Source organism: Caenorhabditis remanei, chromosome III, assembly GCF_010183535.1.
Source record: "Caenorhabditis remanei strain PX506 chromosome III, whole genome shotgun sequence".
In the NCBI taxonomy this organism is placed as follows: domain Eukaryota; kingdom Metazoa; phylum Nematoda; class Chromadorea; order Rhabditida; family Rhabditidae; genus Caenorhabditis; species Caenorhabditis remanei.
In genome coordinates this window covers 4,532,981-4,548,448 of record NC_071330.1, presented here as the reverse complement: position 1 = coordinate 4,548,448, position 15,468 = coordinate 4,532,981, and the positions used below count along the sequence as shown (strand labels likewise).

Genomic DNA, 15,468 nt, shown 5'->3' with positions numbered 1-15,468 from the left:
TTTTTAATGATAAATAAAGTTTTAAACTACTTTTGAGGATAAAAACCGAAAAAGAAGCGCTATAGTTGCTTTTTAAACTCAAAAAATTTTTAAAATTTCAACTTCTGGATTCCGGAAAAATTAAACTCAAAAAACCGGAATTCCGGAATTTCGGAATCCGGAATCCGGATTCCGGACAACTCTGGTAATTGTAGCGTTGTTTACATCTCTTCTTTCTTCTATCGAAAATGAAAACAGCGCGCAATGCCATTTTCATCTGCCAGTACAAATTTTGGTCCTGATTTTTCAATTCAGAGCTCCATTGAGTTTATGATACGATCTCCCACGTGCTTGACAAATATAATGGAGCTATTCATAAATAATGGGGCACTTTCGGAAAAAAGTTTTTTCGGACGTGAATAGCCCTATAAAGAAGTTCACGTCAACCTCTGACCTTAGTAACATCCCCGTTCTAATTTCAGAAAAAGTTCATTTCCGATTCATTCATTGCCAACTATTCAACCTCAACGTTCTCACAGAATCGAGAGTTCGTAAGTGTTCATTTTTCAATCGAAATTTCCAAAAAAGGTTTCAGAATCCAGAATATCAAAAAAGACGACAGTATCAAATGCGCCTATTGAAGTTGTTCTTTGCTCTCTCCGTATGCTTCGGATCCCATTATGGAAGCAGTACTCCAGGTTGGTAATAGAATTTCAAGTTTTCCTGAAAATCGGGGCAAGATAGATAAAAGGGGTCTACTAGGAAAATAAAGCTATTGAAATTTCACACATTTTATCAGTTAAAAATTTTTTTGTAGCGCTTTGGGTTGAAGAGTTGCGGTAGTTTGAAGTGGAAGAGGGAGAGGGAGAGCGCGCAGAGAAGCAGACACTCTGACTTCTCTGCGTCTCTTTTTCCTTTTGAAATCTTTAATCGCTAGTATCTCCGCTAAAACTAAAAATATCAAAAAATGGGTAATTGATAAAATGTGGGCTATTTCATTGTCCTTATTTTTTCAATTGATACTTTACGTCTGTCGTTTCTTATTTTTTAGATAAATGCATTCTAAAACCCTCCCTTTTTCAGCTACATCTTCGCTATCCCTCATCTACAACGATCTTTCCATCATCGGCCGTATCATTAATGCCATCGCTCTCCAAGCAGGATCCATTCGGAAAGAACTGAAGGCTCGTGACGTCATCACAGAACTTCTGAAGACTCACGCCGAAAGTTTCGATGAACTGATGAATATCGATCCGAAGAAATTGTTGAATGAGATGGAAGGTGTATTCGATGCGAGCTCGAAAATTTTCGAAAACATGGGAATAAATAAGGAGCAGCTGGAAAAAATTCAAGAATACAATGATGGTCTCATGAAAACTGCAAAAATTAAGCTTCCCGACAACCCCGAAAATTTGACAACAGAGTTCATGAGAAGAAGTTTCGAAGAGAAGTTGAAACTTTGCGACTCGGATATTGTTACACTAATTACGAAATTCTACGTTGTAATGAATGGAGATCCTAAATCTGGTGAAGAAACAACTCGAGCTGTTCAGAGAAATTTGGAAAGAATCCAAGATTGTTTGAAGAATATTAAAGACTTCAGAGAAACAATGAATTCCACGGAAAGTGTAACCAATGGCATTTTACAAATTTTCATGTTCAAAGACGTGGTCCTGTTTTACCAGAAAATAAATGACAGATCCAAGGAATTTCATCGAGAGATAAACTTGCTCAAGGGACTGGCCTCAAATTCCAAAAAGTACTGGAAGACGTCCGATTCCTCCGATACGATTCTCGATGTTGCGCGTCTTTTGGAGACTATATCCGACCATGAGAACGAGCCGAAACCGAATCTTTGTGCGGGATTCCCAGGAGATGATGACCTGACAAAGGTTTTGGAAGACGTCAAGAGTCCATGGTTTCAGAAGGAGATTTCAAAAGGGAAAAGTACGAAAGACCTTGAGGAAGCACTCGAACCGTTCGGAAAGTTTGCTAGAAAACTGGGAAAACTGCAGAAGAGTTGGACGAGTTTCGATGAAAAAGTTGGGATTGAAGAGAAGATTTTGAATGCGTTCAGTGAACGGTTGAGATTCAATGAAGGCTATGAGAATCTGGATTCTGGAGAATACTTCCTGAAAAATGCTGCAAACAGACACAGTTTGACGTGGCAAACTGGTCTAAAAGAATACGATAATAGTGAGATGGCCCCTATTGAGAAGATTAGTAAACCAATACAGAGCATCGTAGATAATGCAGCAAACATTCAAAAGTGGTGTGGAAGCATCTTGAAGAATTACGACTTAATAACAGCACAACATGTTTTGAATGAGATTCCCAACTTGGATTTGTCGTTTTCCGGTTTGGATGGACATAGGAAGGCTTTTACGAGTATTGCTCATTTTGATACGCTCAATTCATTTTTTGGAGAATTTGATTCGTTCCTTGCTTATCAATCGGATATAGAAAGCCAATACATTGAACTGAGAAAAGATGTGAACCTACCGACAACTGTGGAAGATATTGTCAAGTTGTTGAAAGAGTCGCCGTTAAATCAGAAGCTGAGCGACACCGATTATGACAAAGAAGTATTCGACAGCATTGTGACGTTTCATCTGAATGTGTTGTACTTTACTGAAGAAGATGTGAAAAATGAAGTGAGGAGTTTCTTCGAAGTCTTCGAAAAAATGAGAAACGACTTCTTCAAATTGGAGACGTTTGTGAAGTCGCTGGGATCGAAGAATGAGGAACTTCTCCTCAAATTTCGAAACTCAACGAAACTATCATACACTTTTGGCAGAGGACTTCGCGTGTTTCGAGACATTTCTCGTTCCTATCAACTGAAGAAAGAGCTGTTGGAGTCTAATTCATACGGTCCGGAAGTTGATAAATGGATTAGTAATATTAAGGATGAACATAGTCATGCAGGGTGAGTCTATCTAAACCAATTTTTTCAATAAAAAGACATTTTTCAGGTCGTTCTGGGGTGAACCGAATCGAAAACAAACGATTGGAAAATTAGTCAAAGATTTGGAAGTTCTCGATAAAACCATCAAAAAGTTCGTATCGAAAGACTTTGAAACCCTCCGACAAGCACTGAGCGCGGCGGTCAACGTGACTGGTTTACGTGACTTCGAATATGGATTTCGGGATATTATGGATCAATTGTTGAAATATCACGATCCCGATAATTTATTAAACCTTGAAAGTCTTCAGTATGCTATTAATAATTCTAGAAAATTGGCTGACTTGGATCTGGATTTCTCGTCTCACACGGGAGATTTACTGGCCGCTTCTTTGAGTTTTGATAACATTCGGGATGAGTTTAATACAATGTTTGGGTTGAATCCTCCGGTGCATGAGAAGACGTGAGTTGGGACATCTGGACATCCAGATACACATACATAATTGCTCCTTTCAGTATCAAAGATGCGTGGCTTATAGTCATAATCATCTCAGTCTGTGTCTTCCTTCTTCTTGTGATAGGTGTCATTTTGATCTATGGATTGACAGAAAAGGGACGGAATCACTACAAGAATTTGTACATGTTCTATTTTGGAAAACCAGAAGATTTCGAAAAACGATGGAGATACTCGGTCAGTTGTTTGATATGAAAAGTGAAAGGAGCTCTTTTTTGTTATTGCAGCTATTCATGGATCGTAAAAATGGAAAGAACGCTCTGATGGATGCGACTAGAGAGATTAATGCACTGAATGTAAAGAAGGAAGCGAAACGTGGAGCATATATCAATGTGTTTACTGGTGAGGGATATTTCAGATTCTGAAAAACTCCACGCATTCTTTTTTCCGCAGAATTCGGCAACACACCCCTCCACTTGTCTTCTAAACAAGGCTACCCGGAAATCGTTGAAGTTCTCATCAAGAACGGAGCTGACCGCACTCTTTTGAATTATCAGAATAGGACACCTGAACGAATGATACCGGAGAATTATCAGGAGACACACCCAGAGAAAGTGGAGAAGTATCAAAAAATCGAGGCAATTTATAGCAAGTATCGAAACAAGAAATTCCGAAAACGAGTGCCTGAAGTATTCCCGTCTAGCTCCTTCCATATTTATGTGGAGGAAAAGACAGATACCGAACTATCGAATGATTTCATGGAGAAGTTCAAATCCATTGTGAGTTTATCAGTTTGTAACATTATTTTTCCTTTTTTTTCAGTCCAGCCCCACGTTAATCGCCGCGACAACTCATGTTATCGTTAAAACTGATTCAGAAGGTATCCTCGAAATTGACGGTTTCGAATACTTGACATGGATAATGAATGGAGTGATTATAGTGAAGGAATCGTGGATGACTGACTGTCTGAAGAATCCGAAACTCATTGAGAAAGATTCAAAATACTTGGTAGAGAAGGTCAGGTACAAGGGTACTGTATACGAGACAGTACTCGCATGGTCGAAGGCAATGGCTAAAGGAGAAATGCCTTATTTGTTTGGGGTTTATGTTTGTCTTGTGATGAAAGAACAGAAGAATGGTGAGTGTTTTTGTTTTTTATGGAGTATGGGTGATGACGTTAAATGAATCCAGTAATATAATCTTTTTCAGTATTCCACATCACCTCGATTGTCAATGCTCAAGGTGGTACAATGTGTAAAGATTTCCCAGAAAAACAACATTATAACATTGGATCCCACCCGTATCTTCATGCACATCTCGGACCGCTATTTCTCATTTCTGATGGATCGGTACTGTCACGGTAGTTAATCTTATATCATTTTCTTAATTCCAGACTGACCTCACTCTCTACACAAACGATCCGGATAAGATGTACACAATCTTTACTGAGGATGAATTTGTGCACTTCTTGCTGAAACGAGAGATCAATCGGGATGCTAGACCGAATCCAATTATAGTTTCGAAAGAAGATGATTAGTTAATTACTCGAAGTGATAATTATGAATAAATTAATTAATGTTTCTTGGGGTACTTTAAGGAATCCGCTAGACTGCTTTGAAGAATGAGAATTGAAACATGGTTCAATTTTTACGTGGCACTTTCGCCACATTGTTTCAATAAAAAACAAATCTCATCGTCAATTTTTTTCCTTCATAAGATTTTATCAACTTTTGCATATGATTTCCGATTCATTTTGATTCTTAAAATTCTGCAGCTCGATCTTTTCAACACAGTTTCTGTAAGTTGGGTATAATCTGCTCAAATCTCAAGAACATAAATTTTTGCAGAGTTAATTATAAATATCTATTTCAAGTTCTTTCGATTCCAACAGATAATGCGTATTCATAAAATTATAATTCTGTCGATGATGATGGTGGTGGTGGTGGAGGTAGCCTGGACTCGTCGGATCGGTAGGAGAGGTGTTATGGGAGGAGGTACGTGTCCATATGTCTGTCTGTTTGTCCGGATGTCTGGATATTATTGGGATACGCAACCCGGTGTCCGGATCAGAGCTGGAGAAAAACTTCAAATTTTTGCCTGAAAAAACCGAAAAATTCGAAAAAACTTCAAGAAAACTGTTAGAAAAATGAGTTTTTTGGTGGCAAAATTTTGAATTTGTGTGAAAATTGTAAGTATTTTACAAATCCATAGAAACCTGTTTTCGATTTTCCAAAATATTTCAAACGGTTTTTTTTCAAAAAACTCGGAAAAGTTTTCGTCCGAACATTTTTTGTTGTAAAACTTTTCGGAAAGCCATCGTAAAAACCGAAACAATTGTTTGCACATCTGTGATCCCGGTGTCCGGATGTCCTGTACATCCAAATGTCCAAATCTCCATTACTTTCAGAACAAGAAACAGACTTCGAAATCATGTTCGACAACCTCTCCCTCCTTGCGCGAGTGACCAATGCAATCGCCCTTCACTCGGCGATTCTCCGTAAATCTCTGAGCATTCACGACATGCTTGCCGAGACAATCTTTGCGAATCCACGGAATTTCAGTGATATTTTTGAGCATGATGCATCAGGATTCAATAAAACATTCGATGAGTTGGTGTCTTCCTACCAGAATATCAAGAAAGCCACTGACCAGTATTATAACGAAATGGTGGAGACTGGAATATTTACTGAGAAATTGATTGAGGCAATGGAGATGGATTACGATATTGAACATACTGTAATACAAAAGTATTTTGAGAATTTGAAGAATCTGAAGATAAATGGAGATGTGATGGGATGTGACAAGGATTTGGTGAAGAACACGATTCTGAAATTCTGGAAAGTGATGAATGAGAAATCGGTGACGTTCTCGACTGGAAGTCAGAAGAAGGATGCATTAGAGGCGATGAAGTTGAACACATCGGTGAGTTTAGAAAAGTACAGTAACCCTGGTAAATCTACACCAACTATGTAAACCCACATATTTGAGGAACAGTACAGTAGCCTGCGTAAATCAATTCGTTTCCCCGTAAATCCATATTTTTTCAGTAACTCTCGTAAATCTACACAACGAGACACCGTAAATTCACACTAAATTCTGTAAACCTACCCCAGTGCTCCGTTAAACTACCAATGGGCGTTCCTTAAATCTAAATGAATCATTCGTAAATCTGCACAATGCTCCCCGTAAATGTTCACAAGGCTTCTGTAAACCTACACAAAAATCTCGTAAATCTACACCAGTCTCCATCTACACTAAGCCTCCCGTAAATCTACATTATTCTCACGTAAATCTACACGAAACTCCCGTAAATCTACGCTAAGACTCAGTAAATCTACGGTAAGTTTGCGTAAATCTACATCATGCTATGGTAAATCTACACAAAACTCCCGTAAACCTACACTAAGCCTCCGTAAGTATACACTAGGTCCCGTAAATCTACACTAGGCTCCCGTAAATCTACATTAGGCTCCCGTAAATCTACACAAAGCTCCCGTAAATCTACACAAAACTCCTGTAAATCTACACTAAGCCTCCGTAAATATACACTTGGCTCCCGTAAATCTGACCGCTGTAAATCTATCCCCGCTTTTCCTCAAAATCCCATCAATTTACTATTCTATTTCCAGATCGTCCTCAAATGCATGGATTCCTTCAAAACTTACATTGAGAAAGTGAACCCAATAATCCAGCGAAGCGACAAACTCCGAAAAGTGATATTTGCAAGGGAAATGTCGAGATTATTGAAATCCGACAACTCAAAGTCGTTCAACTACAGTACCTCATTGGCTACTGTAAAAACTATGTTCGCCGAGACAATCAAGAATTGGAAACCACCAAAAGACAAGGCTTACAAGATGATCAAAAAGTCAAACTCACTCTTTTTGGCTCTCGACGACCAGAAATTCATCCCCGAGCAGACGCTTACTGTAGGCTTCGGCTACTTTAATAGATTGAGAGAAGACGTGAAAAGTGAATGGTTTAAAGAGAAGATCTCAATGGGAAAAAGCACAAAATCACTGGAAAATGGTCTAGAAGCATTCTTCGAGTTTGGAGTCCTCGTGGAGAAGTTGAGGAGGACTTACATAATGTTTAGCGGGAGCTTTTATAAAAATCAGGACTTCTTAGAGAAATATCCGGATGATTTGATGATAAATGAGGAGTTCGATGAGATGAAGACAGGCGAAGAGTTTATTGGATCGAGTAGGAAGGTCTTCGAAGACTGTTGGAGCAAGACACCAGAAGATTCTGAAGTTTTTCAAGAATTCGATGAGAGTATTGGAGGATTTATACACCTTAACAATACAATATCAGATATTTTGAACTGGGTCAATGAGACAATTGGAACTTTTGATATGGAAGTTGTCAAGATTTCGTTGGGTAAGCTGCACCAGTTGGATTTTGGAGATAAAAACCTCAACGAGGCAAAAGAAGCGATTTCTGGAATCCCAAATTTCCAAATCCTCAACAATTTTCTTTCAAGATTCTCCACTCTCTCCGAACTACAAACTACACTTGACACCGACTACACCACCACCTTCGAAACATTCAATATGACTGAAATCTTCATTTCCACTATCCAAAATCTGACAGATTCAAGCATGACAACTGACTTGAGGTGTCTAAAAACCAACCAGTTCAATACAACGAGACTGAATGATCTCATGATGTTCATGGAGTCGATTCGAAGGACTTCTGCGGAGAATTTGACTAATCACATGAAGAATTTGATGAGTTTTTATAATGCGATGAGAGAGGCGTTTTCGGAAATTGAGGTTTATGTGAAGAAGCATCGAAATATAACGGGAGATCCAGGGAATCCAGTATTGAAGTTCAAAGTAGGTCAATTGGGGTCTTCTCGATGGAGCGCGGTTGGTCTAGGAAGAAATAAGACGTGAGGTTCTGCAAATTCCGTGGAAGACATACTTGCAACGGGCCGGGCCGGGCCGCGCCCGGGTCACAGTACAAAAATTTGAAAATTTTTTTGATTTTTTCGCAAAAAAGTCGAATTTTCGACTATGTTTCTACTGTCGAAAAAATAAAGTTTCGACAAGGATTTCAAAAAAAAATTTCGCGGGCTGGAACACGCAAGCGCATAAAGTTCTGGGCGGAGCTTAAATCTGCAATCGCCGCATTTCTAATTTCAGTTGTTTTTTTCAAATTAAGAACCGCGCCGCTTGCAGATTTAAGCTCCGCCCAGAACTTTATGCGCTTGCTTGTTCCAGCCCGCGAAATTTTTTTTGAAATCCTTGTCGAAACTTTATTTTTTCGACAGTACATATCGATAAAACTCAAGTTTACATAGGATTTTTAACTATTTTTGATAAAAATTTCAAAAAATTTCGAAAAATTTTGTGAAAAAATTGTGCTCATTTTTTTACTCTTAATTCTGGAAAAACTGCGCGGCGACATTGCAAAACAGACTCCGCCCATAATCCACGAAAATGTCTCTCGCGGAATTTGAGGGGTCTCAACTAGACGCTTGTAATCCAAGACATTTCGAAACCATGGCATTTTTTAGAAAATATTAAAATATTTGACATTTTTGAGATTTTGAACTGAAAATGTCTCATTTTTTATTGATTCTTATCACGTTAACGTCGAAAGGTCATGGCTTCAAAGCGTCTGGTTTCGAAACTTGGTGACTTGGTGTCATTTCTCATTGCTCCGCCCACTTTTACAATGGTATCGAACTGTCTGGTTCAGTTGAGAGACTCTGATGCAACAACGCTCTATTGAGAAATATAGTAACCTAGGCAGATACGTCTAATTTCAGGATCCTCAAAGAGTCTCATATGCCTTCGGATCAGGAATTCGCGCTGTCAGTTATATTTGGGATGTGTCCCGGAAACGAGCAGATTTTATGGATGCAACGAAATATTCGAAAGAAGTCAAAGAGCACATTGCAATGTTCAACGAGAATGAAGAGATCAGAGAGTTCTGGAAAAACGATCCGAATGCTTCGATCCATCGACTATTTGACGAAATCGACCGGTTGAGTGACTACTGTAGATCTGTCAAAAACAAAGACTTGATGACAATTCGAGATTTCTTCGATCACGCGAAGAATGTCACTGGATTCAAGGGACATTATCGAACATTTTGGTCCGTTCAAGAACAATTGATTTCTTATGGTTCGAAGGACCCGAGTTTTGATTTTGCGATAAAAAATGCTATCAAATTATCGCAACTGGATTTAGACTTCTCGAATCGTGAGGCTACTTTGCAGGCGGCAAAGTTGAGTGCTCAGGAGATCAAGGACTATTTTGATGAGATTTTTGGATTGAAGGAAGTGGGAGTGACAGCGGAAAAGAAGAAGAAAATGTGAGTTCTTGAATGAGAATATCAATAATTGCATTGTGACTCGGTTTTGACTCCACGACTCTTTAAGCCTAAAGTTCATTTCTTTTTAGTATACACTTTCTCCAGTGAGTTACAGTACCGCTCAAAAAGTTTTCAACTTTGGCCGTTTTCAGTTGAAATTGTCCAAATTTGAGAGGGTGTCATGATAATACTGATTGTCTCACAAAGTAATTTTTTGATGGCTCATGCAGATCAAGAGTAGAGCTTCATTTTTGTAGTTGACAACTTTTTTGAACGGACACTCCCTAGCAAGCTACGTATTGACAAAGTAGCTTATCCCTCAAATCGACCAATTTCACTGTAAAATAGTGCGATTTTTGAGCTGTCGTTTTAAAATGACCATAACTCTTGAGGAAGTGTTTGTACAGAAAAGTTGTCAACTACAAAAATGAAGACCTACTTTTTTTCTGTATGATCCCTTAAAATTCTACTTGATGGGACAATCAGTGTTACCATGCCACACTCTCAAAGTTGGACAATTTCAACTGAAAACAGGCAAAGTTGATAGCGTTGTGAGCGGTACTGTATACGTCGGCTCAGTCATTTCACGCTGATCAAATATAACTCGCTAGAGAAAGTCCGTACAAAAAAGTTGTCAACTACAAAAATATAGATATAGGTTTGATCTACAAGTTTAACTAATAATTGAACTGATGTGCCAATTAGTGGTAATGTGATACATGCGTATACAGCAAAAAGGTATCAACTTTGACTGTTTTCAATGGAAAATGACCAAGTTTGATACTGTATTTCAGTGTCACTTGATTGTCCGATAAACTCAATTTTATACGGGCTGAATAGAGCAAAAATAGAACATCATTTTTGTAGTTGATCTTTATTTGTATGGACACTACCATGAAAGTTACAGTTAAAGAAACCGATTACTCTCTGAAATCGACTAATTTCAATGCAAATTAGCGAAATTTTGGAGATTTTCACTTTGACAGCCTATAACTGTCATGTTAGTGTTCCTACAAAAAAATGATCAACTACAAAAATGATGTGCTATTTTTGCTCTGTTCAGTTCGTATAAAATTGAGTTTGTCGGACAATCCGTTAACACCGAAATACACGGTCACAGTTGGTCATTTTGCACTGAAAACAGCCAAAATTGATACCTTTTTGTCCGGTACTGTAGCTCATTTTCAACTGTCGATTGAAAGTGGTATCGCAATCTTTGGATTTTAGAAACTTTGAGACTTTTCAAATGAATAAACAACTATTCTTCTAGAACCGAGAACTCGTATCTTACTGTTGTTGCTTTCGCAGTCCCCCTCTTCCTCCTTCTCTTCAGTTGTGCTTTTCTTCTCTATGCTTTATCTGATAACGGAAAACGACACATCAAAAATTTCTATCTTTACTATTTCGGGAAGTCAGCAGCTTTTGAGAAACGATGGAGATATTCGGTAAGATTCTAAAGTGGGCGGCGCCTAATTTCTTCATTTCCAGCTATTCATGGATAGACAGGATGGTGTGAACGCTCTACATGAAGCCGTCCGAGAAGTCAATGCAGCACATGTGTCAGAAGTTGTGAAGGGCGGAGCTTATATAAATGTCTATAATTGTAAGTAGGGGACATTCGGATAGACAGACAGATATCCGCATTATTCCAGTACATGGTAACACCCCTCTTCACTGTGCAACAAAACTAGGATTTCCCGAAATCGTTGAAATTCTCATCAAGAATGGAGCCGACCGAACTCTTCGCAATGCTCAAAATGAGACGCCGGAGCAAATGTTGACCTACCGATCGGATGAAAAGAAACGAGAGAAGTTTGATGAAATAGAGAGAATCTATGCAAAGAATAGAGACAAGAAGTTCCGAATTCAAGTACCTGAAGTCTTCCCGTCGTTTATGTTTCACATTTATGCTGACAGGAATACGGACGATGAGTTGACGAATAAGTTTATGGAACAGTTTCAAGCGATTGTGAGTTTTTATGGGAGTCTGAAACTGAATTACCATAACCTTTGTAATAGAGATGCACCCCAGCAAAAGTTTAAAGCATAATATCTGAAATCACATCGAAGATACAGCTTTTTTTAAACTGAAATTATATTCTTTAAGTATTGAACTATATTTTGTTAATTGACAACTTTTTGATATTTCTTGCGGGAACAAAGATATTGCGCTTTGAACGTTTTGTGCACCTTTCTTGCATGTTTTTCGGTAATTTTCTGAGAAACGAGGCAGCTAAACTTCCATTTCATGTTGAAGAAGGACTGAAATAATATTTTTATTGCAGATTCTGATACTTCAGACGATTCTAAGAAGTTTTTATTATTGACGCAACTGCTAAAAATCGCCCTAATTCCCGTTCTTCTAACTCAACTGATCCCTAGGTGAAAAGTTTTTCCACGCGGCCGGGTAGTCCTCTCGGACAATATTTCTGCTCAATTCCGCCGAACAACAAGAACCAAATCAAGATTTCCCGGAAATTCTAATCCCGAATCCAGACGAAGGACGGACGGACGGCCGATAAGAATGTGTCAACTGTGATTCTGGCAAACGATCTCTAGACGCGGATAGAATTCAGAAGGCTGAGAAACAGAAGAGACACGGGGGTTGAGATATTTACTTTATTAGGAAGATATTTTCATTCAGACAAGAATACAAAAAAACAAGAAAAAAACAAGAAGAAACAACTAGTTAGGAAATGTTGAAGCATTTTTTGAGCATTCCAATGAGACAATCATCCTCCAGTAGGTCTACGGTGTCAAGCGAGAACATTCTATCCACCGCCTCCTCGTCCATATCAGTCCCTGACTTTCTCCCAATATCCTTCATAGTTGACGATAAAGATGATGGGAGAAGTGGCATCTTGTCTGTACAAATGTAATGATACGTGATGTAATCGATGAGATCCCCTTCCAATTGTTCGATTTCCTCCATAACTGGTCTCGGAGTCTCAATGAAAAATCCATTCTTATCCAATTTCGGGTAATCTTCAGATGGTCCGAACTCGGTTAGAAGTTGCATTTGGATAGTGTATGGAATCAAGTTGAGCAATGGACACTCGTAGTTTAGAGCGACTTCTTTCGCCTTAAGAGCATTGAATCCCTTCGCAAAAAAGATTGGAAGACGTGGGCGGACTGGATTCTCGTTGTCGTCCTGAATATCAACTTGTTGCTCGAGGAATCGAGATACTTCTTGCTGGAGTAATCTCGCTGATTCGAAGATTTGTTTCTTCTCGGCTGCTTTCTCGTCGAGTGGAGCAGAAGATCCAGAGAATGGAATAGGAAAGGAGAAGAAAGCCATTTTTTGATGAGCAACGGTGAGAGAGAGAGAAAATAAGTAGACGACTAGTCAAGTGAGAAGGCTGAATGGGTAAATGACTATCTCAGATTCTCGTAAGGACAGGCACTCGCACTAGCTCCGCCCCCTCAATATATATTGAGCGAGAGAAGAAAGGAGGTGTAAATTCGATGATTACTTAATTGTGTGAATGTTTTGTTTTACAATATGTGTTGAGCGTTTTCACGAAAAGAGTCGTAAACTTGATGACCTGGGAAAATGTGAAGAAATTAGTTAATAATCAGAAAAAAGTCAAATAGGGGTTTTTGGGAATGTGAGGGAAATATTGAGGGTGCAAGTATAAAGAAAGAATAAGATACCGTAAAGCACAAAATGATAAACGAAAAGGATGGTAATTCTGAATCTGTCTTATTAGGAGCAACAAAATAAGAAACCAACATATTCTGCTTTTAATTGTCAGTGTCGTGCAAAAAGATACGAACTTTGGCCGTTTTCAGTTGGAATTGTCCAACCTTGAGAGGATGTTATGGTATCACTGATTGCCCCACAAAGCATACTTGTCAAGGGCCGGGCCGGGCCGGGCTTTTTTTTCAAAACGCCAGGCCCGGCCCGGCCCGTCAGGCCCGTCTTTTTGGAGGGAATTTTTTTTTCAATTTTTTTTCAATTTTTTTTTCAAATTTGATTAAGGTGTACTAAGATGAACTCAGACTTTTCATAGAATAATATGAGTGTCTTTTTGTCAATTTTTCCGCATGAAAAATTGAAAATTGAAAAAAAAATTGAAAATTTTTCTCAAAAATCCCATATCCCTGACAAGACGGGCCTGACGGGCCGGGCCCGGGCCGAAGCTTTTCAGGCCCGGCCCGTCATTTGACAAGTATGCCACAAAGTAAATTATGTATAAACCATACAGAACAAAAGTAGAGCTTCATTTTTGTAGTTGGCAACTTTTTTCTACGGACTCTCCCTGGCAAGTTACTTATCGACAAAGTAATTTCTTCCTCAAATCGACCAATTTCAATGAAAAATAGTGCGATTTTTGAGCAGTTGTCTTAAAATTACCATAATTCTTTAGGAAGTGTTCGTACAGAAAAGTTGTCAACTACAAAAATGAAGACCTACTTTTGATATGTGTGATTCATTAAAAAATTTCTTGGTGGCACAATCAGTGATACCGGAACCCATTCTCAAAATTGGTCATTTTCAACTGGAAATAGCCAAAGTTCGTATCTTTTTGCACGGTACTGTACTCATTAGATGAAAGTTTTCTCCGAATTGTCTGAAGTATCTGAATCTGCAATAAATATATGACTTTAGTTCTTCTTTAATACCATTCTTACCATGAAAACTTTTATAAAAAACTAATTTGAATGAAATGAAATTCCAGAGCACCCCCGAACTCCTCCCCACCATCACTCACTACATCGTCAAAACCGATTCAAATGGAATCCTAGAAATCGACAATTTACATCTCCTATCGTGGATTCTCAAAGGTGTCATAATAGTAAAGGAATCCTGGATGATAGCATGTTTGAAAAAGAAGAAACTCATCGAGAAAGACTCGGAATATCTGGTGGAGAAGGTCAGGTACAAGGGTACTGTATACGAGACAGTAACACGGTGGTCGAAGGCTATGGCTAAAGGAGAAATGCCCTATTTGTATGGAGTTTATGCAGCGGTTGTGATGAAGGAATATTCGGAGTGTAAGTTTGGAATGGAAATTCAGTCAATCCATGAATCTTCTGAGTTTTTCAGTCATGACCCTAAAATCGATAATCACTTCTCTTGGAGGTATCATGCTGGAACAGTTTCCTGAAAAACAATTTTTCAACGTTGGATCCCACCCTTATCTTCATGCAAATCGTGGACCACTCTTCATTTTTCATGATGGACAGGTATTACTGTATCTAGAGACAAAATATTGCATTCTTTTTCAGCAAACCACTCTTGACATCTATAAGAACGATCCGGATAAGATGTACACATTGTTCACGGAAGAGGAATTTGTGCACTTTTTGTTGAAGCGAGAGGTTACGGTGGACACAAGAGCAAAACCAGTTCCAGTGTTGACTGAACCGAATGAGTAGAGATCTGGAGTTGTTTTTTGGGTAGAATAAAGATAGTTAGAATCAGGGGCGGGACTTTTGGAAATTTTCGATTTCCGATAATTTTTTTCGGAAAAAACTTTTTTTCTGAAATTTCTGAAATTTCAAATAATTTCGTGATGATAAAAAAGGAAGTTTTGCAGAATTGAAAGCAATTGCTGCAAAACCGCCGTGAACGTCACTCCTGTGTCAAAATTTACAGAATTTTTAGTTTTTACTGCATATTTATTGATTTTGACCCGAAAAATTTGAAAAACCAAGTTTCCGAAATTTCCGGAACTTTCGAAATTTCCGTAGAGATATTGGGAAATGTTCCGTATTCCGAAATTTCCAAAATTCGGGCTTGACCTTTGAACGCTATTTGAGTAGAAAATCTGAATAAATGTTACGTTTCCAATTTGCCATCCTG

At 38.5% G+C, this 15,468-nt stretch overlaps 4 protein-coding genes across 4 annotated transcripts; 3 read left to right on the top strand and 1 right to left on the bottom strand.

The window, feature by feature from the left end:
• Positions 1-607: 607 nt before the first annotated feature.
• Positions 608-4,872, top strand: GCK72_009064 (uncharacterized protein; the record flags this gene model as incomplete). Its single annotated transcript, XM_053727191.1, has 9 exons — positions 608-677; positions 1,063-2,905; positions 2,952-3,344; positions 3,398-3,572; positions 3,623-3,737; positions 3,789-4,114; positions 4,158-4,473; positions 4,545-4,684; positions 4,729-4,872. The coding sequence occupies 9 exons, from the start codon at positions 608-610 to the stop codon at positions 4,870-4,872; spliced, it is 3,522 nt and encodes a 1,173-aa protein (XP_053586768.1).
• A 357-nt stretch (positions 4,873-5,229) lies between these two features.
• GCK72_009063 (uncharacterized protein) lies at positions 5,230-12,218 on the top strand (the record flags this gene model as incomplete). Its single annotated transcript, XM_053727190.1, has 8 exons — positions 5,230-5,329; positions 5,743-6,257; positions 6,965-8,173; positions 9,112-9,659; positions 10,930-11,104; positions 11,148-11,262; positions 11,312-11,628; positions 12,156-12,218. 8 exons carry the CDS (start codon positions 5,230-5,232, stop codon positions 12,216-12,218), a joined length of 3,042 nt encoding a protein of 1,013 aa, XP_053586767.1.
• A 130-nt stretch (positions 12,219-12,348) lies between these two features.
• Positions 12,349-12,957, bottom strand: GCK72_009062 (uncharacterized protein; the record flags this gene model as incomplete). The annotated part of the gene is made up of 1 exon (XM_003092856.2): positions 12,349-12,957. The coding sequence occupies one exon, from the start codon at positions 12,955-12,957 to the stop codon at positions 12,349-12,351; it is 609 nt and encodes a 202-aa protein (XP_003092904.2).
• A 1,372-nt stretch (positions 12,958-14,329) lies between these two features.
• On the top strand, positions 14,330-15,041 carry GCK72_009061 (uncharacterized protein; the record flags this gene model as incomplete). Its single annotated transcript, XM_003095867.2, has 3 exons — positions 14,330-14,657; positions 14,710-14,849; positions 14,892-15,041. 3 exons carry the CDS (start codon positions 14,330-14,332, stop codon positions 15,039-15,041), a joined length of 618 nt encoding a protein of 205 aa, XP_003095915.2.
• Positions 15,042-15,468: the final 427 nt, after the last annotated feature.